Here is a 25735-nt window from a genome sequence, read left to right on the forward strand (position 1 = left end):
GCTGCATATATGCTTAAAGGAAAGAGAAAAGCAACAACTACTCCAGAAAAGTGGTTGCTTACAACCTTAAACAAGAAGAACGTCTACATCCTAAATCCTAACTCTGAAGGAGGAAGAAGATGTGGAATTGGAAGAAACCAGTAAGACACAATTACTGATACTAGGAAGACTGAAAGTTTCCCACAAGTGAAACTGGTACTTCAGATTCTTGGTTATGTCTCTGAAGTTCATCCCGTTGTTATTGAAAGAATAATTTGATTTAGAAAAAAACTAACTACGAATAATTTGACTTATAAATTGAAAGAATAATAAGTAATGGGTAAAAAAGCAATCATCATGGAATTTTAACGTGAACTGTAGCTAATAATGTGCCTTCTATTATTTTGCTTTAAGCTTTTCTAATTAGTGTTGTTCATCCCTGCCTAACCAGGAAAGGGGCTTCTACATCGGAACGAGTGATATATAAAGATATTTAAAACATACATTGTCCCGTAAATCATCTGCTAGCTCTTTTTGAAGGCTTTCATTAGGAAGGGTTTATCCTGATGTCATACAAGCTCCATGAGCAACTGACCGGAACATGCATCTTCCATCTCCAGGAATTCCTGTTCAGTACGGCAAATTTTATAAACAATGGAAGCAGCAAATACAAATAAATGCCTAAGTTCTTTTTAGGTCAATTTCTACATGTAATGTATAAGTAAACATGTACATAGACTATATATGTAGTGTGTCTTTGTTCTTGCGATGTTATGAACATAATCGTGCGGTGGTTCTGATATTCATACTTTAGCATGACAATGAAACATCGCTATGTCTCTTTCCAGATACTAGAGAACTAAAGACTTGAGTATTTCCCTTTTGCTTGGAGCAGCATGATCCAAGGCAACCTCCTTTGATTGTTTGGCCTATAATCATTGAACAAGACGGTTTTCTACAAATAAAAACCATAAGAAAATTGAACAAGATGTTCCTCTGGTCTGAAGACAACAGATGTTACTGCTCATCAGCAGCCGAGTACGACCTTTCACGATAACGACATTTATGGATGATTGACTAACAGGAAAGCAAACACTCATGTTTACACTACATTAATCAAATTTGAAGTTTAATTGTTAGAAAAATATCCAAATAACATTCCTAGAATATACATAATGACATTAATCTACCAACATACAAATATCATATATTGTCATTTTCAAAATTCATTAGTCATAGTGAGACTTTCAAATATCATGAAGTATTTAAAGAGAACCATAAATGTCAGCCTATTGTATCCGAATCTGAAAGATATTGTATATGATTTAGTTGGTTATTCTGACTCAAATTATACAGGTTGCAAAACAGATAGAAAAAACACAAGTGGTACATGCCACATTCTAGGTAATGCATTAGTTTCAAAGTCTTGTAAAAAGCAGACATATGTTTCTCATAAGACAGTAGAAGAAGGATATATTACAGTCGAAAGTTATTGAGCTCAAATTCTATGGCTAAAGCAATAACTTTACGATTACAGACTGAATCTAGGATGCATTCTCCTTAGGTGTGACAATACAAGTGCTATCAACCTTACAAAGAATCTTGTCGTACATTCTCGACACTACTCCGATGGGTTCAAGCACTTATTTTGATCAGGATGAATCTCGTGTCTCCATTGATATAAAAAAGTATAAATGCATGAATGGTTCTTTACTATATTTAACTGCTAGTCATCTTGACATTATGTTTAGTATTTGTCTATGTGCTCGATATCAAGCATGTCTAAAGGAATCTCATCTCTCTTATGTAAAAAGGATCATGAAGTACTTAAAAGGAACCGCAAATTTCAGTCTATGGTATTTAAAAGGTATTATATGTGATTTAGTTCGTTACTCTGATTCAGATTATACATGTCGCAAAACAGACAGTAAAAGCACGGTGGTACATGCCACATTCCATATAATGCACTAGTTTCATGATCTTATAAGAAGCAAGATTGTGTTGCTCTTAGGATAGTAGAAGTAGAATATATTACAACTGAAAGTTGTTGAGATCAAGTTCTATCGCTAAATCAACAACTTTGTGATTATAGACTGAATCTAGGATGCAATCTCCTTAGGTGTGACAATACATGTGTTATAAACTTGACAAAGAATTAGGTCATGCATTCTCGACACTAATCCAATGGGTTTAAGCACTTATGTTGGTCAGGATGAATCTGATGTTTACATTGATATAACAAAGTATAAAGGTATGATTGATTCTTTATTATATTTAACCGCTAGTCATCTTGACATTATGTTTAGTATTTGTCTATGTGCTCGATATCAAGCATGTCCAAAGGAATCTCATCTCTCTTCAGTAAAAAGGATCATGAAGTACTTAAAGGGAACCACAAATGTCGACCTATGGTATCTGGAAGATACTGTATGTGATTTAGTTAGTTACTCTGACTCAGATTATGCAGGTTGCAAAACAGACAGAAAAAGCACAAGTGATACATGCCACATTCTAGGTAATGCACTAATTTCATGGTCTTGTAAGAAACAGACATGTGTTTCTCATAAGATAGTAGAAGAATAATATATTATAGTCGAAAGTTATTGAGCTCAAATTCTATGTCTAAAGCAACAAATTTATGATTATGGACTGAATCTATGATGCATTCTCCTTAGGTGTGACAATACAAGTGCTATCAACCTTACGAAGAATCCTATCATGCAGTCTCAAACTAAACATATAGACATCCGATATTATTTACTACAAGATCTTGTTCTTAAAGGAGATATTGAAGTTACATTTATGGACCCACATTATCAATCGGCAGATATCTTCACGAAACCTCGAACTCATTTTCTCTTTGTCCACACATCTCTCATGAACTTAGATAAATTTGGCATTTGTTGTATGGCTTCAAACAATGGTATGTCGGTGTGAAATTGCTGCAATATCTCTATAAATTTACCAAATTGTTGTTCTTTTTTTCATTTCTAATTCTTTAAGGAAAATGTGGTGGTGGTCTTTCTTTCACAAATATTTTTGTTGTGCGGACTTCTGAAACATTAGGAGATGCCTCTACATTAGCAGGTGTCGTATCAGGAGTCTTCAGATTATTTTACAAAGATTTGTAATCCTTGTTGAGGTTAGAATGAATGACTAGTGACTTTGTTTGTTGAGGTTTTGAGTACCTCTTGTACTCTTGTCTTTTTAATATAATCTCATTGCTTATAAAAAAAGAAAAATAGAGAGAAAGTTAAATTTTGCAACAAATAACAAAGCATGGCTCATTTTTTACCTTTAAAATTATGCTGAAAAGCGTGCCAAGTGTGGGAGAAATAATAGGCGTGGACATGTTTATTGATTCATTATACAATTTGACAACTGGAGGTTTTGTCCTCAGCTCAACTTGAACCAGCTTTGTCATTAAAAAACACAAATAATTGTCAATAATTTTGGAATTTTGTTTGATTAATTATAAAACTGTAGAAAAAAAACTGAAATAGGAGACGTCATCTTCACTGTCCCCAAGTTAGTCCAGTTTCACGAAGGCCTATAATAGAGATGGAATCTTTTGAGATAACAAACCATTCCATCTTAGAGACATGTCTTTTGCAGCATTAACAGTACTAGCTTTCCTTTTCATCACTTTCACATACTTCTTATTCACATTCTTCTCAAATCCAAAACAGAAAAACAGTAACCACAAAAAGCCACCAGGTCCACCAACTCTACCAATTATCGGAAACCTTCACATGTTAGGCAAACTTCCACATCGAAAACTTCATTCACTCTCCAAAAAATATGGTCCAATCATGTCCTTACAACTTGGTCAAGTACCAGCTGTTGTCATTTCATCTTCAAAAGCAGCAGAATTGTTCCTCAAAACTCATGACTTGGTTTTCGCAAGCCGACCAAAGATTCAAGCATCTGAGATTTTCTCTTACGGTTCTAAAGGGTTAGCTTTCTCTGAGTATGGTCCTTATTGGCGTAGTGTGAGAAAACTTTGCACTTTGAAACTTGTTTGTGCTTCTAAAGTTGAGAAGTTTGCTCCTATTAGAAAACAAGAGTTGGGTGTTTTAGTTAAATCTTTGGAGAAAGCTGCTTTAGTGGGTGAGATTGTGAATGTTAGTGAGGTTGTAGAGAATACTATAGAGGATATTGTGTATAAGATGGTGTTGGGTAGGTGTAAGTATGAGCAATTTGACTTGAAGAGGTTGGTTCAACAATCAACGGCTTTGGTTGGAGCTTTTAATCTTGCTGATTATGTTCCTTGGCTTGGCACATTTGATATTCAGGTATGTATTTCTTCAAAAATTGTGATCGTGTAATTTCAGCACTTTAATAAGGATTTTCATGATGCGTTTAAATCAGTTTTGAGGCAAAAACTCAATTTATTTAAAGATAAATTTATTAGGTTTATTTTGGTTTTGAATAATTGGTTAAGAAAATTTGATCCGATTCAATTTTATTCCTTTTCATTTATATTATTTATTGGATATCTAGATTATAAATTATATTTTTTAATAAAATTATAAAAATACTAATAAATAATATGTTTGATATAATGTAAAATATATAATATATTAAAAGTTAATATTACAAAATGAGAATAATAGCTTATGTTTGAAACAAATGATATAATAAAAAGGAATAGATTAAACTAAATTAATAAATAGTATTTGTAATATTAAAAAAGTAGAGATGTGTGTTCCCCTGCAAGGACATGGAGATTTAGAGTCTTTAGAAGGTGTATAACATGTTTTGGTGGTGAGAGCTTGCTCACTACGGCGAGAAGTCTTGTACGATTGTTTTTGAGGCTGTTTAGAGGATCGTCTCACGTGAGGTGAGAGACTCTGTTGATGGTCGGCGTTGTTAGAATTGCAAGCGGGCATTAGGTTGATCATGTATGTTAAGATGATAATAAGGGTGATGCTCTTTGAGTTGTGGAGAGTGTGTATGACTTAGAGTCTTTCTCTATCCCATTGAGGGGTGGCGTATTTATATGGATCTCTAGAACCTACGGTTTCCTCAAAAAAAGGCCATCACCCACCTAATCAAATAATGGACGGTTGAATCTTTAATTCCAAGGGAGATGTGAGTCAATAATGACTATGACTTTCTCTTTGTCCAATACACGTCTTATACCACGTTTTTCTCGTGAGACAATACTTCACTCTATGCGACCTTTCGTTATCGCCTTTCAGGCGATACTAGAGCATCGTTCTATGTAAAGTATTTTGCAAATATAACACTACATTATTAAAATAATAAGTATCATCGAATAATAAATTATCATAACATAACATACTAATACAAATAAATAAGTATAAAAATACATGCATGCAATTTGGTTCGATTTGAGCCGGTTTTGAAAAGTAAATATGAAATTCGATCTAAATTTGTCAGCTTTTACAAAATAACAGCTAAAACACATCCAATAATATTTGATATTTTGCGAATTTCAATTTTTTGAATTAATATCCAATTTTTATTTGTATCGGTTTAGATTTTAACATCCTAACTCATATGCTACTTGTGATTAATTACATTGCACAAAACTTATATAATATATAATAACTTAAATTAAAATTAAAATTTAAAATGTTTAATGTAAATGAATTTGATTTAGGTAATAAACTTTATTAAGGGAGAAAAAAATAGAGATAGAGATAATAAATTTTAGATTTAGAGAGTGAGAAAGACCTATAAATAAATAAAGTTATAAATTTATATTAAAAATATATTAAGAACGAGTTTTTTTTTTCTATTGATATTATATGATATTATAATACATTTATTTATGTTAAAACCATGATAATTAATTCCTCAAAATGATCGAAATATTAGTTTGTGTATTCATTTGACTAATCATGTGCGTCAATGTTTGGGTTCTCAATGGGAAAAACATCAAATAAGCTTATTTCAGTGTGATGACAAAGGGGACCTAGTTTACATATTTATAAGATAAAAACTCTAATAGCACACATCACGATCCATCAGAACCCTATATGCTAAACCAAGAATTAGTCTTCAAAGCCTACTACTACTACTACTACTATTATTATTATAATTATTATTATTATTATTATTATTATTATTATTATTATTATTATTATTATTATTATTATTAATAATAATAATAATAATAATAATGATCACTTTTATCAAACATAAGCAACGTCAAATGGATCACATTTACAATATCAACTAATTATGTAAAATAAAAAATTACAATTGAGTAAATCCCACAAAAATTTCTTACATCCTCCCACTTGAAAAAAAAATCAATTATGCGAAAATAAATTTACCAACAAATATTTTGAAAACAACTATTATTAGGTTGACAACACATTTCTTAAACTTGTCGAACACTAAATAAATGATACCAACATGCAACTCTTAATTAAGACTCTACCCAACTAGAATTAATAATATTGAATAGTGGAGGTAGTTATTTTCTTATTGATGCAACACCTTTCATGATTAAAAATATCACCAACTCGATGTCATATTCGTGTAGAGTGTAGTAAAAAAAAATATATCCTCGTGATCCAACAACCATACTACCATTTTCTTTTTAAGTCCCTAATTTCTCTTAAATTCCTTATGGAAAGATAAATCACATGGTAAGATAACATAAAACCTCAATCCAAAATAGTGTTGACCACCAGTAAAGTGATCCCATAATCATTGAGATATAATTTCACATTTAATATATATATATATATATATATATATATATATATATATATATATATATATATATATATATATATATATATATATATATATTTCATACAAAATTAATTTCCCCAAATAAGTTCAAACAAATAATTCACAATAATTTATCAAATATAATAACTGAAATAGAAATTCAACATTATAGAAAAGACAATATCACATTTTAAAACCCCCACTAACCAATAACATTAAAAGAACTCAGAATGTCCATATTTTCAAGGTGAATATTGAAAACAATGTGTCTAAGTCCGTTGGTTAAGAAGTCAACCAACATTGAATTTGTATCAATGTGTTCCGCTATTATAGTACCATCTTTAATAAGATCTGATGGTCTAGTACTTTAATTCCAAGTGATTTGATCCATTATAAGTTTTGTTGTTCTTCATGTGAAAAACTACATCACTATTGTCATAAGAGATCCTTATCACCTTGCCAATGGAGTCAGCTATATGAAATCATGTCACCCAGTTCCTCCACAAGGAAGAAAAACAAACAATAAACTTTACTTTCAAATGAGAAGATACAACAAGAGTTTATTTCTTACTCATCCGAGAAATTGCATTTCTTGCCAACATAAAGATGTATCCAAAAGTCGACTTCCAAACATCAAGGTATCCACCAAGATCTAAATATGTGTACTTTCCGAATTCTAGGTTTCCCATTCTTCTATATGCCATCATATACTCTTTGTTTCCTTGTAAGTACCTCATGACTTTATGGGCAACCATCCAATAATCATTACCAGGAAATGACTGATTTTTTACCTAGGACACCAACCACGAAAGTGATGTCTGATCTAGTACTAACTTTAGCATACTTGATACTTCCCAACTGAAAAAATGTCTATCGTTCATTTATGGTTGTACAACCTCATACTTTAGACATTGGTCCTTAATGAAATTATCACTTTTAACAACATGAATTGAACATGTTTTACAATTTTGCATATTAAACCTCTCTAAGACTCTACTAATGTAAGCTTTTTTAGACAACCCTAGTCCGCAAAGAGATATATCCAGGTAAATCTCAATTTCTAACACAAATGAAGTCTCACCAATATCATTGATGTAAAAAAATCTTGTTTATGTTTGTTTTGTCTCACATACCATACCAACGTCATTGTAAGTATATGCACTATCAACTATATTCTCTTCAAATTCCAAAGATGTGACCACTTTGTCAAATTTCATATCCCAATGTCTAGAAGTTTGTTTTAGGCCATAAATTAATCTCTTCATATTCGAAACCAAATTCTCATTATTACTAATGTTAAAATCTTCATGTTGTTGCGTATATATACTTCATCCTTCAAATCACCAGTTAGAAATGATGTCTTCACATCCAATGAATGTAATATCAAATCATATTGATATACAAGCGCCATAGTGATCCTAAAAGAATCCTTTATAGATACTGTAGAAAATGTTCAGTTGAATTCAATACATTATTTACGTGTGAAACCTTTTTCCACTAGTCTAGGCTTTAACCTTTTAATTTTCCAATCAACATATTTCTTTGTTTTAAAAACTCACTTACAACCAATTTCCCTACAATTTTAAGGTAACTCAACAAGCTCCAAAATATCATTTACTATCATGGAATGCATTTCTTCATTAATGACATGCCTCCACTTTTCAGATTAAGGGTAACTGACTACTTCATGATATACCTTTGGATCAACAATGTATCCTATATCAAATGAATCTTCACTAAGATAAACCACAAACTGATCCCCATAGTAGGCTTCCTCTCTCTAGTATAACTTCTCAAGGGAACAACTTCATTTGTCTCAATAGGTCGTGGTGCTTCATTTATAACAGAAGCCTTAATCCCGACATCATTATGAGAAGAATCTATATTCTCAAACAGAATATTTGTTTTTGTTAAAATGATTGGTAGAGACAAAATAACAGTTAGTGGTGGTGATATGGGTATCGAGTTATATTTGATGGAACAATGGGATCGGCCAAATTAAACTTCAAAAAAATTTCATTTATAGACTCCATAATTCTTGCACCTCCTTCAAAATAGAAAACTCGATACCCATTAGCATAATCTAAATATCCAATGAAAAATCAGTGATTTGTCTTGGGGTCGAACTTCTTTTGCAATAGATTATAAATATTTACTTGTGTTGGGCAATCTCACACTCAAAGATGGTTAATGTTAGGTTTTTTACCTGTCTAGATTTCAAATTAGTTTTGGGAACAAATTTACTAGGGACTCTGTTTAGAATTTAAAAGGGCTATTTTTAAGGCTTCACCCCCCAAATATTCTAGAAATTTATGCTCACTCATCATACTTCTCACCATATCTTTAAGTATCCTATTACGTATTTCAACCACAGCATTTTGTTCAAGAGTTACAGACATGGTCTATTGCAGAACAACTCCACAATTATGCAAATATAAATGAAATGGTTACCTATGTTGTCCCATAACACCATAGTAATCATAATACTCTCCACCACGACCATACCTTACAATCTTGGTCACCTTCCCCGATTGTTTATGAACTTCAATTTTTTTTTAATGAAATAAAGAAAACCATATTGATAAAAGTCATCAACAAATGTAATAAAATATTTATTACCATAACTTATAGGAGTCATTGGCTCACTAATATCAGTATAGACAATTTGTAAGAGTTCAAAACTTCTATTTACATATTTTCTACTAGTTTTAGTAAATTTACCTCTAATGAAATCTACATAAGCACCTAGATCAACAAAATTTAATAAAGGTAGAATATTTTCTTTGGTTAATCTATTCACCCTTTTCTCATAAACATGACCCAAACGCTTATGCTCCAAAGTAAAGAATTTTTCCTCAACCATTGTCCTTTTAGCGACATATTTTTCAATAACAAAGGTCGGAGAAAGATTATTAGAAGTTAACGACAATTTATAACAACCATAAACTAAAATTCCATAACTAATAATTTAGGAGTTCAATGCCATACTTATTTTTCTATTAAAAAAAACTAAAACCAATTTCATTCAACAAAGAAGTAGAAATATGATTTCTCGTAAAGGAAGGTACATAAAATGTATTTTTCTAAACACGTTTAAAACCATAATCTATCCATGTTTTGAACTTTGGACAATCATCAAGTTTCTCATGTCCCTCCTCCTTACACCAAAATCACCAAATAACTCTCTTAAAAACCTCCTACAAAGTGGTGATGACCTATTGCTGGTTTTGGAAATCTTGATATTTGTAAGAAGCGTTTGATGAGTCTTTGTTTTCCAATTGATCTTTCCAAAAATGAGATTTTGGTGTGGAGAGATTGTAGGCTACTGCACTCTTTATATTATTAAGTTTCTCTTCTCCAACAACATTGTATCTAAATCATTAGTTCCTAGAGAAAAGCTCACATCTTTCTACAATTTCTTATTGTTTGATCCATTCAAAACTTCGATAGAAGCGGATCAATTGTTTATTAAAAAACTCATAATAGAGACAAAAGATGAATGCATTAAAATATATTACATGACTAGAGATATAGCTTAAAATAAACATGTTATCATAACGAGACCAATATAATAGTACAATCACATTTAAGCGAAATGCAAAAACTAAGGTCAAAGTCAACAAAATCTCATATGAGTTAATCGGTGGATATATATTGAACTTTGAATTGTCACCTTTAGACCGACAAATATATGCATTCAATACATTCTCCAAGAACTAATCTCAAATAAATTTTTTAATTACTTATTACAGTTTAAAATAATCCTCAAATTACAAGGAAATTTTATCAATTAATAAAAGTGGTCCCACTTTGATGGTGATGACTTATACCAACACATGGCATTTTCTTGCATATAAATTATTACACAATAAAACATATGCATTATTTAAATGCAACTAAACTGATAAAATATCATTTCATTTCACATTCATCATGCGTTGTTTCATACAATGTTGTTAAATAATGCAACAAAAGGAGACAAATAAAAATTAATAAACAAACAAAAATGAACACATGACCATGCATTGTTAACTGGGGAGAGTGAATGTCACTGATAAATACAAAATATTTTAATTCATTTTTCCAACATACTTTTCAATATTATGAAAATCATATAAATGGTTAAATAATCACACAACATACTTTTCAATATTATGAATATCATATAAATGATTAAATAATCATACAACATTTTTTTTAATTAAATTTTTTGAGTATTAAATCTGGATTTGTCATGCCTCCATATTCCACAACATAGATGGTTTTTATAAAGTTATCAAATTGGTTATAATCATATAATATAGCTGGTTTTTAAACCTTTTGAACCACCTAAATTGGAACAAATAAGACCAATTTTTTTAAAAATATAATAAGTCTAATATATTTTACCATTCACTTCAATATTTATTTTATAAATTTTTCCTTCAATTTACATGTATGATTATGTTAAGTTCATTGAAAATATTCATTTAGTGATTGATGTTATTTATTTAACTCATTGTCAGGGATTAACACGATCTTGCAAGAAAGTTAGTAGAGCAATTGATAAGGTACTAGAGGTGATAATAAGAGAACATGAACAAGATACTAATATAGACAAAACTCATCATGAAGATTTCACAAACATACTTCTTTCAATAGTACACCAAACTATTGATCAGGAGAGTGAACCAAATGATACCATTGATCGAACTAATATCAAGGCTATTTTACTCGATATGTTAGTGGCAACAATAGATACATCTTCTAATTCGATCGAGTGGACTTTATCTGAACTTTTCAGGAATCCAAGAGTCATGAAAATCTTGCAAGATGAAATACAAAATGAAGTAGGAAATAAAAGAATGGTTGAAGAGAAAGATTTGAAGAAGTTGAATTATTTAGATATGGTGGTTGATGAAACCTTAAGACTTCATCCTGTTGCACCCTTACTAGTCCCTCGTGAATCTAGAGAGAGCATAATAGTAGATGGTTATTTTATAAAGGAAAAGACACGAGTTATAGTAAATGCATGGACAATAGGAAGAGATCCTAATGTTTGGTCTGAAAATGTTGAAGAATTCTATCCGGAGAGATTTATGGATAAGAAAATGAATTATCATGGACAAGAGTTTGAATCAATACCATTTGGATCTGGTCGTAGGCGTTGTCCTGGGATTCAATTGGGTTTGACTATTATTAAACTTGTTATAGCACAATTGTTACATTGTTTTAATTGGGAACTTCCATATAACATGAGTTCTTCTAATTTGAATATGGAAGAGGAATTTGGACTCTCAATGCCTAGAGCTCAACATTTACTCGCAATACCGAGATATCGTTTGGTTGACGTCGAGCTTGAATAAGTATAAAAATAGACTGTATGTGTATTCAATAAGATTACTACCGATAAAGATGCAATATTGTAAACATTATGTTTTTTGGGATGAAGTAAGGGATTACATGGTCCCATTTTACAAAAAGTACATTAAATTGAGAGAAAAAATATTTACATATTGTTTGGGTAAAAGAGTTAGGATTTATGGATTATGTTAAGTGCTGACTTTTTAGTATGAAGATTTTTCGGCCTGTATTGTTTTGTTTAAATGTCAACAACATTTTTCAAGTTTTTATAATTTTCACACATTAAAGACATGGTGGCATTTACAATGAGTGAGTAACGTTTTGTTCTATCATGAACTAATTCACTTTATCACCATAGATTTAATATTTTTTTATAATGAATGGTTAGGATTGACTACCTACGATATGATGATGACTTATTGTTTTTACAACTAGTCTTAAAACATGAAATAATATATTTTTCACTCGTTCATCTTCATTTTTTTTCTAGTAATTTGTTTTACAACATTCAGTATTTTGGAAAACATTTTTCACTCGTTCATCTTCATTTTTTTCTGGAAATTTGTTTTAAAAATTCATTTGCTAAAAAACATTTTTCACTAGTTCATATTCATTTTTTCCTAAAATTTTGTTTTACAACATTCATTTTCTGGAAAAAGAAATTCAGTAGTTCATCTTCATTTTTTCTGGAAAATATATAAAACATTCATCTTAAAAAATTAGTTTCTTTTTTGAGACAGTCCAAACTTTGATTATTCCAGCCTTCCATAAATTATCTTCATGCTTTTGGTTGAGACTTGAGGGGTTTATTATCTTTGCCATGCTAAAAAATCTGGTCATTTGGATTTGTTAGAAAATCGATCAATCTATCAACACATATAAAGTATCTGTAGTAATCATATTCATCATGGATGAAAGTATTAAACTACTAGTATATATTCAATACATCCTAAATACAAGGAAATCTTCTTGTTGTTTGTCTTGTTCTTTTGTAGTATACATTCAAAGCGTTTTTTATTTTCTTGATCTGCCAAAAAGATATTCTCTCTCCAGTATAGTGTAGAGTGTGTGGCGACCGATTCTGGAATAATCTACATTATGAACAAATCGTTAATGTTGTTATATTCAATTCAATATTCAAAATACATAATGAGTAACATAAATTTAAACTACAACTTACCAAAACATTTTGTGTTGCCTTGTCAGAGTTTGTCACTTTTTTCCCTAAATTGAGGCATCATTAACTCGTCTGAACAAACAGTTTCGAGTACCTTACTAATTTTGTCAACATGATTTAACTTTAAGGGATTTGACACCCTTCCAACCATGTCAGGTGTATATTTACAGATGTTTTTTCTTCATCAGATCTATAAAAAAATGCACATTACCGGTTAGTGTGATTTAAATTTAAGGTAGAAAAAAAGAATTACAATACTTGCATATTACTATGAGACATTTTGTTTCTGAAGTGGGTGATTAGATAAGAAGGAAATATTAGTTGTTTTAATCGATTGTTAAAGTAGAGTGAAATGAATGGTAGTATTTGAAATGCAGTCTGTGAAGTTTGAGTTGTCGTTTCAAAGATATTACGAGACTGATATTATAATAATTATCATCATTTCTGAGAATAATGTAGGAGTATTGTTTGGAACAGTAAAATCATTAATACTCTAAGTAGTAGTTGGCTACACATAATTATCATCATTGCAGAATGGACAATTCAAATCGCCTATCAATGACTGATATTTAATGTTGTCATGACTTATCTATTATCTATAATTATATATCTATAATCTATAATCTATTACTATCTATAAAGGGGATAGAGGATTTTGGTGTGGCTTATTTTTCTTCCAAGTTTGCCCTTTATATAATTTATATTTACTAAAAAACCACAACAACAATAACTACCCACACTCTAGAATTAGGATGAGAAGAAACGGTTACACCAATAATGGAATTTAGTAACAATTTCCTTATACTTTAAATAATGGAATTTAGTTTTTCACAAAAAAACTGCTTCAAGTTATGGGTGGTTTTTTTTCTCATCTTATTTATATAAAAAAATTACCATGAACTCGTATGATTACATAGCAATTTCTAATTTCTTTCTCTATTGCAATAGCAATTTGTATCTTTTGTGTACTACCATTATGGGCAAATTTCTACAGTAATTGGCATTGCTTATAACTACTGAATTTTATACTCCAATTGCAATTAGTATCATGTCGTATAATTACTTTCTGCATATATCACACAATCAAATTTCTAATTAATACCATATAATTTTTCTCACAAATCCACAATTCCAATCTCTTCTTTTTCAATGTATTGATTTGTGATTGAGAATGGTAATCCGACAAGACGACGATATGCGTAGACAACACTACAACACAATTGTTAACAAAATAGCATAACGACCTAACAATGGTACGACGAGTAGTGACGGGATTTATCAACATGTTAAAAAATCATTATATAAATCATTTTATGTAATTTAATTACAATCATTAAATTAAATTAAATTTGTTTTATGTAATTACAACTATTATAGTATAAACCTTTTTTGTGTGCATGAATTGCAGAAAAATACTTAATAATTATTGATCGGATAATGATGATGATTTTTGATCATGTGGTGATTTTCGATCATGCCGGTTTTTTTATATTTTATGATGGTTTATATATTTTTTGAACGTGTATTCTATGATGATTTATATATTTTTGTGTCTATTTTAGGATAGTTTCTAAATTTGTATGGAAATGATGGTGATAATTTATATTTTAATGAACAAAAATGGTGACAATTAATTTTGTTCTTATATTTAAAATCACCATGACAATTATTGTTTATATCAAAATGGTGTATATATTTAAATGGTGCTTATATTCAGTTTTAGTTTGTGCTAAATGTTTTATCATTTATTATATTTGTTGTTGTTGTTTTCTTAAATATTTATCTTTGATTTAAATTAACGTTTACATGATGATATGTTCCTAGATATTATAACATGTATTAAAATAAAATATTAGATCATATAATCAATGAAATATTACACTCCACTTTCCCGAGGTCCATTAAAAAAATGCAGACGTAATTAGATCATGATCACATCTAAGATCAATAACAATAACATGAAAATGAGACAAAGACTTTGATGAAACACTTATTAAAATATTTTATGAAGTAAATTAAAATAAAAAATACTCATTTATATTTTGACGCGTGTGCACACTAAAAAAATGGACAAACGGGCACGTAGTGTTATATAAAAACAAACTGCCTATATGGGAATACACCTATTTGGAGTGGCATATTTTTCTCCCGATTTTACCCTTATATTTTTTAATTCTTTTTCTTTTATTTTATGGGAATACACCTATTTGGAGTGACATATTTTTCTCCCGATTTTACCCTTATATTTTTTATTTCTTTTTCTTTTATTTTATCCAATAATAATAATATGTGGCACTCATACCATCCTACAGTTTAAAAAAATATTTCACTTTATAACTTCTCACGTTTTTATTCCTATTATCAAATTTTAACTCCTACAAAATAGGAATAGCAGTTACAACATATAGGAAATGACAGTTTAATTTTAAATAATGGATGCATTGGCTTACACACATAAAATCCAAGTGTAAATGGGAGTTTCTGTGACATCACCAAAATTTTCACTTTATAACTTCTCACGTTTTTATTCCTATTATCAAATTTTGACTCCTACAAAATAGGAATAGCAGTTACAACATATACGAAATGTCAGTTTAATTTTAAATGGGAGTTTCTCTGACATACCAAAATATTTCCTTAAATATTTCACTTTATAACTTCTCACATTTTTATTCCTATTATCAAATTTTAACTCCTACAAAATAGGAATAGCAGTTACAACATATAGGAAATGACAGTTTAATTTTAAATAATGGATGCATTGGCTTACACACATAAAATCCAAGTGTAAATGGGAGTTTGTGTGACATCACCAAAATTTTCACTTTATAATTTCTCACGTTTTTATTCCTATTATCAAATTTTGACTCCTATAAAATAGGAATAGCAGTTACAACATATACGAAATGTCAGTTTAATTTTAAATGGGAGTTTCTCTGACATACCAAAATATTTCCTTAAATATTTCACTTTATAACTTCTCACATTTTTATTCCTATTATCAAATTTTAACTCATACAAAATAGGAATAACAGTTACAACATATAGGAAATGACAGTTTAATTTTAAATAATGGATGCATTGGCTTACACACATAAAATCCAAGTGTAAATGGGAGTTTCTGTGATATCACCAAAATTTTCACTTTATAACTTCTCACGTATTTATTCCTATTATCAAATTTTGACTCCTACAAAATAGGAATAGCAGTTACAACATATACGAAATGTCAGTTTAATTTTAAATGGGAGTTTCTCTGACATACCAAAATATTTCCTTAACTTCTCAATATCAATGTTCTTATTATTGGCTGCTACAAAAACAATTACCAACCATATTTATCTTTCACCATAACATAAACCTTCATCTCTCACGTGAACCACCACCAACAACGATCCTACGAACATTCACGATTTTCATTTTTTTCATTTCCTCCGGTTACAGCAACAACCAAAAGCACCGCTGAACTCCTGACATCACCGCTGATACATCCAACGGTCAACCTTCGCGATTGAACTGCCTTGCCAGAAACTTCTTGAAGGTACGTGAAATTCTAACTTCTATCTATGACTTCTTTGCTCGAAAGAAACACTGGAATTTTTGTTAGGATTTGTTCATATTTGTATAATCAACTTTTTTCACTTATTTATAGTCCTCCATTATGCAATTGTGAAAGTGGAAAAGAAAAGTGCATTAACAAAAAGAAAGAAGGTGAACCACCACCAACAACGATCCTACGAACATTCAAGATTTTATAATTATGATGTTTTTAATAGTTCCTAATTTATAAACTCTATATTATATTAATTAAAAAGCATTAAGAAATTAGTACCACTTTGTATGTTCATATATTTAGGTACTCATATACCGGTTATTTTTAATAACCACGTTTTACTAATTTGTACCTTCGGACAAATTATTTAAAATACCTTTCACATATTTATTATACCGGTTATTTTGACTTTGTTCTCTCTTATAGAATACCATTTTTTTTAAATTTTAATTTTAAGATAAATTATTTATCAAGTTAAATTAGTATATAGAATGAAAATATATCAAGTTAAATTAGTATATAGTATGAAAATATATCAAGTGAATAATATATCAAGTTATTTATGCTTATTTTTTTAATTTTCATAATTTTTATTAAGCATATAAGCATTTTTTATAAGCATAATATAATGATTATATCAAGTTATTTTCATATAAGCATATATTATTCTATATTACTATTTTTTACTGCGCTAATAGTATATAGAATACCATATCCAGTTATGAAAATAGTATATAGAATACCATATCAAATTAATCTTTATGTTTATTAATAATTTGATTATATGCTTATGTAATTTTTTATAAGCATAATATAATGATATAACTTAATAAAATAGTATATAGAATAATATAATGGTTATATGTTATTCATGCTTATTTTTTTAATTTTCATAATTTTTTTATTTTAATTTTATGTTTTTGTAGAGGATTCGGTATAGTTTCCAGTTGACAATTACATTGATAAAATGAAAAATAATATCCGTCAAATATCAAGTCAACAACAGAGGTCAAGAAGGTCCGAAAATGAAAGGAAGAGGAGACAAAATATAAGCAACGAGCAGAGAGAAAACAATTTGTCGAGACGACGTCAAAATTATAGGCGGCGAAAAGAGCAAGAGAAACAAGCTCAAACATCTCGCCCTATAAACAGTCAATCGAGAGGTTCATTTCAAAATTTTACAAATATGACTTTTCCAAGATCACACTTTCAAGGAACTCATGACAGTGAAGCCGACCCAAGTAGAATTACACATGTTAATGATGTTGCACTTGGTTGGTGATTATCAATATATATATATATATATATATATATATATATATATATATATATATATATATATATATATATATATATATATATATATATATATATATATATATATATATATATATATATATATATATATATTACATTTCATAATTTTGTTCGCTTTCGTCATATCTTATTTTATGCATTTAAACCCGCAGATCATAATTGCACATCACCTAATCAACGAAACAACACGAGTCAATCCGATACAGGTATAAATGATATAGTTCTAAGTATGCGAGTATTAATTTTTACAAATGTATATATATTAATTATTATTTTTGTATCAGATGATATGGATGTTGATGAAGCTTTGGAGGATGCAGTAATATCATATGTTAACATGGACGCCAGAGAAAATGGTGCATTATCACGTCGTCCTCAAGGTATGTTCGTAAAAATATCGCTTCAAATAAATGTAGCATTTGCTCATGTGACATAAAATTTAAAATCATGCAATATTATTAAAATATAATAATTGAAGCATCTTGCATATTTTTTTTTATTTGTATTTTAGTTTTTAGATAATATTTAGTAATCAATATCAAACTCCTGCCTATGGAATCAGGACATGCTTTTCGAGCAAAGCACAATATTGCTCGAAATTTCAAAAATAATATGATGATGGCAAAATCTCGGTTGCCTCATCCATTTACCTGTAGACACTGCAATGCAAGATTGTTTCATCATGAATCACGTGACACGTGTTGTAATGGTGGAAAGGTATCATTCTCACGAGTTGATGCTCCTATAGAATTGCAACAATTATTTTTGGATGGTTCAGCTGAAGGAAAACATTTTAGGCAACATATTCGAAGTTATAACCATGTGCTTTCATTCACTTCAATTGGTGTTCATGTTGATAAGAATATTCTTGCATCTGGTCGTGGTATATACACATTTCGTGCTCAAGGTACTTTTTACCATAACATAGGAGGTTTCTATCCGAATGAGGGTGTCAGGCCGCGTTTCTTACAACTATACATCTACGACACCAATAATGAGCTACATAATAGAATGCAGGAAAATCCACAGCTGCACCAAAATGTAGTTCACAAATTACAGAAAATGCTGCATCAGTTTAATCCTTTTGTAATTAGGTTCAAGCAACTTTCAATACTTCCAAATATCAGTGAATGTAGCCTCATACTTAAGGAGCGTCCAAGTAATCACCATCAATACAATCTTTCAACTGCTGAACAAGTTGCGGCAATTATTGTTGGATGTGATGCAAATTCTATGGATTATGGAAGGGATATTAATGTCATCCGTTGTGATGGAAATCTCAAGAAAGTTCAAGAGACAAAGGGATATTATGATCCTTTACAATACCCTATATTGTTTCCATTTGGGACACATGGTTGGGACATCAACACAACAAATTGCAATGGACGAAGAGTGTCATGTCGAGCATATTACAGTTACATGCTTCAGGTAAATTTGGATTAATTTTAGTAGATAATCTACTTAGCTAAGTGTTGTTTAAAAAACTTTACATTTAACACCGACATTTTTTTCAATCAACTGTAGATTCGCCCAAATGATCAATCAATGTTGTTAAATGCGGGTCGACTGTTGCAACAATATGTTGTAGATAATTATGTCAAAATTGAATCAGGGAGATTAAGGTGGGTTAAAGAGCACCAAGGTGATATACGTTCTGAACTGTACCAAGGTTTACATGATGCTTTGCATGTTGGTGAAACTAATGCAGGTACAAATTCATATAGCATAAATATACAGTTTTAGATTAATAATTAGTTGTACTTCTAATGCTAATAATTCATATATTCTAATACTAATGCATTTCATGAATCATCGTAGAGAACATTGGAAAAAGAATAATATTGCCATCATCATTTATTGGCGGTCGTCGAGACATGACACACCGTTATGAAGATGGCATGGCTATTGTTCTTAATGGCGGTAAACCAGATATTTTTCTAACAATGACATGCAAATCCTTCTTGGAGTGAGATAACATCAAAACTTTTTCCTTTTCAAACACCACAAGATCGTCCAGATTTGCTAACAAGAATATTTCGTTCGAAATTTGAGAAATTGAAGGATGATGTTATTAATAAAGGAGTCTTGGGTAAAGTTAAAAGCTACATGTATGTCACTGAATTTCAAAAGCGAGGACTGCCGCATGTGCATATGTTGTTGGTCTTAGAAAGTAACGATAAGTTGCGTGACCCAAAAGATTATGATAGTATGGTAAGAGCAGAAATACCTAAATTAGAATGTGAACCACAGTTGCATGAAGCTGTTGTAAGACATATGATCCACGGACCTTGCGGCATAATCAACCGAAAGTCTCCATGTATGAAAGACGAACATTGTAAAAAAAGGTATCCCAAACAATTCTTGGATGAAACACGTCAAGACACTGACTCATATCCCGAGTATAGGAGAAGGTTTGATGAGTCTGTATCGTTAGGTAGAGATAGGTCTGTCGATAATAGATGGGTGGTTCCTTATAACCCTTGGTTACTGTTAAAGTATGATTGTCACATAAATGTAGAGATTTGCAGTAGCATTAAAAGTATCAAGTATCTATACAAATATGTGTACAAGGGCCCTGATCATGTGGCTATGGAGGTTCATAAAGGATCATACATGGATGAAGTTCAACAATATGTTGATGCAAGATGGATTTGTGCTCCCGAGGCATTATGGAAAATATTTCGATTCACTCTTTACCGATTATATCCTTCGGTTGAAAGATTGCAGATCCACTTGCCGAACCGCCATCAAGTGCGCTTTTATGATCATCAGCAAATTGCAGATGTGTTAAATAATGAACGCAACTCCAAAACAATGCTCACACAATTCTTTGCATTGAATCTACGAGATCCACAAGCAAGAAAGTATCTGTATAGAGAGATTCCAGAGCATTATTGTTGGAACAAGCGGGGTATGGAATGGCATCGTAGGCGATCAACAAGAAAAGTTATCGGGAGAATATATACGGTATCACCTTCAGAGGGAGATAAGTTTTACTTGCGACTATTGTTATCGCATGTCACAGGTCCAACCAGTTGGGAATATCTTCTTACAAATAACGGCATGACTTTCAGTACATTCAAAAAATCAGCCGAGGATAGGGGATTTCTAGAGACTGATGATAGTATTCGTGATTGTTTGGTTGAGGCTACGAGTCTCCGAATGCCATATGCTTTACGAAGGTTATTCGTGACGATTTTAATATTTTGTGAACCTACTGATGTTAGAGGCCTTTGGAATGAGTTTTTTACACATATGGTAGAGGATTATCAAACAGCTAACAATGTTGTGGAATCAGACTTAACTAATATGTTGTTGAAGGACTTGAATGAACTCTTAAACCTTCACGGTAAAAAGATTGATGATTATGATCTCCCATCTTTACCCCCTAATACAATAGACAGAGGTCCAGTTCCAAGTATCATACAAGAGGAGTTAGCGATCGATATCCCAATGAAGATATTGAATCTATTGCTAAGTTAAATAATGATCAAATGATTGCATTCAACACCATTATGAATGTAATTGTTCAAAAACACAGTGGGGTATTTTTTGTTGATGGTCCAGGTGGAACAGGTAAAACATTCCTGTATAGAACATTAATGGCAAGTTTAAGAAGTAGAGGAGAAATTGTCTTAGCAACTACATCATTTGGTATAGCTGCAACATTGTTACCTGGTGGTAGGACTGCACACTCTCGATTTAAGATCCCTATTGATATTCAACCGAGTTCCATTTGTGGTATTGAAAAGAAAAAGGATCTTGCAAATCTCATTAGAGTTGCTGCCGCAATCATTTGGGATGAAGCACCAATGACAAACAAAAATTGTTTGGAAGCCTTGGATCGATCATTACAAGACATTTGTAGCAACAATGCTCCATTTGGTGGAAAAGTTCTGATCATGGGGGGGGGGGGGGGGGGGGGGATTTTCGTCAAGTTCTTCCTGTTGTAAGAAAAGGTACTAAGGCACAAATGATTTCAGCGTGTATTGTTCAGTCTCATTTATGGAATCATACCAAGATTTTGCGTTTGCGTCAAAATATGCGATCATTGCATGATCAAGAGTTTGCAGAATTTCTTATTCGCATTGGTGATGGTGTTGAACCTACCAAACCAGATGACATGGTGAGGTTACCTTTACATATTGCAATCCCATGGGAAGGTGAACATTCCATACAGGTACTTATCCAACATATTTTTCCTAATTTAGAATTGCATGGTTGGGATGCCCCATATATGGTACAAAGAGCTATTTTGACACCAACAAATGATGATGTCCAGAAATTGAATGATATGATTATCGATCAGTTTCCAGGAGAAGAACATAATTTGTTATCGTTTGACGAGGTTGAAGGAGATAATCATAATTTATACCAGCAAGAATTCTTAAACTCAATTGCACAAGGTAGTTTGCCACCACATATTCTAAAGATAAAAAAAGGTGCACCATTAATGTTATTACGAAATTTAGATCCTAGATATGGATTGTGTAATGGGACCCGGTTATTATGTCGTGGTTTATTTATGAATATGTTGGATGTGGAAATCCTAACAGGAAGCAACGCAGGAAAACGTGCTTTTTTTTTCCTAGAATTAAAATAAAAACATCTGCAAGTGATGGTCTGCCTTTTGTCCTTAGTAGAAAGCAGTTTCCTGTGCGGCTAAGTTTTGCAATTACAATAAATAAATCACAAGGACAAACCATTCCAAATGTTGGAATATATCTTCCACGACATGTTTTTAGTCATGGACAGTTATATGTGGCTTTATCCAGGGGTGTTTCACAGACTACAACAAGAGTTTTAACCAGGGAAGGAAAATTGAAAGGAGAAGATGGTGACTACACAAAAAATGTAGTCTACAAACAAATTCTTTTATCGCACCCGCAGGTATTTATTAAGTACATTGAAAAAATTTCTCACACGTTGATTCCCATTTTGGTTACACGACATACCAGGCTTATATTGTATTATTTATATCATAGATATATAATAACTAAATATAATTTTCTTTTGCTTTAATATACAGCCAAACTAGAACACGATGAAATCTCTCAATTATGTAAGGAGTTGAGACGAAAGAATGTTGAAACTTGCTCCAACATGAAAGTAAGTTATACTTAATCATTTATTTTATGCTTTTATGTTAGATATAAATGGGGTGATAGTTATTCTCACTATTCTTATGCAATAAATTTTAGATAACAGACTATGAAGATAAATGGAACACATGGAAGGATGAACAAAGTATTTCATCCATCGACAAACTCGACAATAAGGTGTATTTATCTTTTCCGTAATATGTATAAAAAAAATTCTTGCAATTTCATCACTCTTTCAGTAACATTTTTATCATCCTCATTGAAACAGGTCAAACGTTTGAAAATTTACTCCATCGGTTGGAGCTCCACAGTGATAACAGATAAAACACAACTTTGGAAAATGGTGAAAAGAGAAATAATATCTCAAAGGATGGAGAGGTTTTTTATTTCTGAATGCATGAATTTAACTGCTATTTGTGGTTTATGTAAACAAAACCATATATATTTACTAAGTCCATTGTTTTCCTTATTTAACAGAAATCCAGGTAATTCAGAAACAAGTCATAACTGTTGTTCTACCAAATCTAGACTAAAACAAAGTATCTCCATTCTCCAAGTATTATTTGTGTCACAATAAACCATATTATATTCAAACGAGTCATATGTTCTGAATGTATTTCTTTTATAATATGACATTTCGTCATGTATTTGTAGTTTTTTAAATCTCAAGAGCGCATTGATAAAGGGATGTACGAAGAATTGATTCGAATCTTTATAAGGTAAGCAAAAGCTATATTACACAACTTACTATTAATTTTACTATCTTTTTCTCTAAAAAAATTCTAATTTAAGAGTCTTACATTTTTTCTTTACTACGGAAAATAATTGCAGAGAAAAAGAAAATACTTCGAATAGAGATTCCATGTTCGGCATTCCTCTTAAAGAACGTCATTGATTGCACAGTATCAATATTACTCTGCATGCTTTGATATAATTTTGAATATCTTTATTTACCATTTTCAAAATGTAATAATATTGTGCTTTAATGCGACCTATAGTAGAAACCTCATAATAAAAAGAAAAACAAATATTTATTTTTCTCTGCTGTGCGCATTAAAAAAAGCGGGCAGACGGGCACAGGAGTGCCCGTCTGAACGCTAGTTATATATAAAGGGGATACAAGTTTTTGAAGTGACCTATTTTTATTCCAAAATTACCCTTTATCTTTTTTATAAATAACTTGAGTGGTTGATATCTTTTGTTGGTTACCAATTGATAAACTAACTTCCATCTCTCAAAAAAAAATATAATATCTATAACTTTCATTAACCGTTGAATGATGACATAAGTTAAAAATCCTATTCTATTTTTTTTTTAATTTTATCTCTTTCTTAATCAACATACTATTTTTTTTTGAATTTTTTTTATTTTATTATATTTCTATCTTACTTTTGATTTTCTATTGTAACTTTCTAATATCAAGTTTTTTTACTTCCAATATAGTTTATTTTAATAACCTCTTACCATATTTTTTAAATTGACAATAATTTCTTTTAGTAACGGTAATGACCGATTTTTTAATAACGTAAACACCTCATTGTTGCAATATATGATCATATATATTTGCTCTTAAAAATGTTTTTTTTTTTAAAACTTCACATAAAAAATTTAAAATAATTGAAAAATACAAACATAAAGATAAGTTTATTTTGCTTTTCTCCATTATCACAAAAATATAAGTTTATATTGGATATAATTTTCTTTTCCTAATTACACTTTAAACTGGTTTGTTTATTCATTCTACTTACAAAATTGTTACCTCACTATTGTATAATAAATAACACATTAAAGTTTTATAACCATGATTTATGTTTAACAAAATTGTAATTGAAACCATCGTTATTTTCTTTTCTTATTTGTTTTTAATGGACATCACCAAAGATAAACTTCAACTATTGAATCACTTGAACAAAAAGTAGCATTGAACAGTAGCACAAGAATTCAAAAACAAATCCTAGGGAAATATACTTCTATTTTCAAACTTTTTTTACAAAATAAATGTGAGACTCGCTTACCTATGAATTTGATGTGTTTGAGGTGCGTCCAAAAATGTATTTCCGAATCCTAAGAATATTTTCAAAATTTCTTAGTGTGTTTTTCACCATTTAAAATGGAATAAACAATTCTTTAAAACTGAGACGGATTCTATTGAATCTAAGTATGGATTCAGCCTAATTTATTAAATATATTCGATAACTTGTCCAATTAAATAGTTTATCATAAATGTATGTTTTTCTTTTTATGAGGTTTCTATTGTACATCGCATTAAAAATAATATTATTACACTTTGAAAATGGTAAATAAAGATATTCAAAATTATATTGAAGCATACAACGTACTATTGATACTATGTAATCAATGACGTTCTTTAAGAGAAATATCGAACATGAAATCTTTATTCGAATTATTTTCTTTTTTCCTTCAATTGTTTTCCGTGGTAAAGAAAAAATGTAAGACTCTCAAATTAGAATTTTGTTAGAGAAAAATATAGTAAAATTAATAGTAAGTAGTGTAATTAAGTTTTTGTTTACCTTATAAAGATTCGAATCA

The 25735-nt window shown here is 30.4% G+C and overlaps 3 protein-coding genes across 3 annotated transcripts; all 3 read left to right on the forward strand.

The window, feature by feature from the left end:
* Positions 1-3531: 3531 nt before the first annotated feature.
* On the forward strand, positions 3532-12246 carry LOC127118556 (cytochrome P450 CYP736A12). Its single transcript, XM_051048768.1, has 2 exons — positions 3532-4274; positions 11199-12246. Exons 1-2 carry the CDS (start codon positions 3582-3584, stop codon positions 12036-12038), a joined length of 1533 nt encoding a protein of 510 aa, XP_050904725.1. The 5' UTR covers positions 3532-3581; the 3' UTR covers positions 12039-12246.
* A 7943-nt stretch (positions 12247-20189) lies between these two features.
* On the forward strand, positions 20190-21566 carry LOC127122318 (uncharacterized). Its single transcript, XM_051052672.1, has one exon. The coding sequence runs from the start codon at positions 20190-20192 to the stop codon at positions 21564-21566; it is 1377 nt and encodes a 458-aa protein (XP_050908629.1).
* A 119-nt stretch (positions 21567-21685) lies between these two features.
* On the forward strand, positions 21686-24080 carry LOC127122319 (uncharacterized). The gene is made up of 6 exons (XM_051052674.1): positions 21686-21976; positions 22081-22489; positions 23113-23192; positions 23285-23362; positions 23840-23904; positions 24017-24080. The coding sequence occupies exons 1-6, from the start codon at positions 21686-21688 to the stop codon at positions 24078-24080; spliced, it is 987 nt and encodes a 328-aa protein (XP_050908631.1).
* The last annotated feature ends 1655 nt before the right edge of the window (positions 24081-25735 follow it).

Source organism: Lathyrus oleraceus, chromosome 2 (genome assembly GCF_024323335.1).
Source record: "Lathyrus oleraceus cultivar Zhongwan6 chromosome 2, CAAS_Psat_ZW6_1.0, whole genome shotgun sequence".
Classification (NCBI taxonomy): Eukaryota; Viridiplantae; Streptophyta; class Magnoliopsida; order Fabales; family Fabaceae; genus Lathyrus; species Lathyrus oleraceus.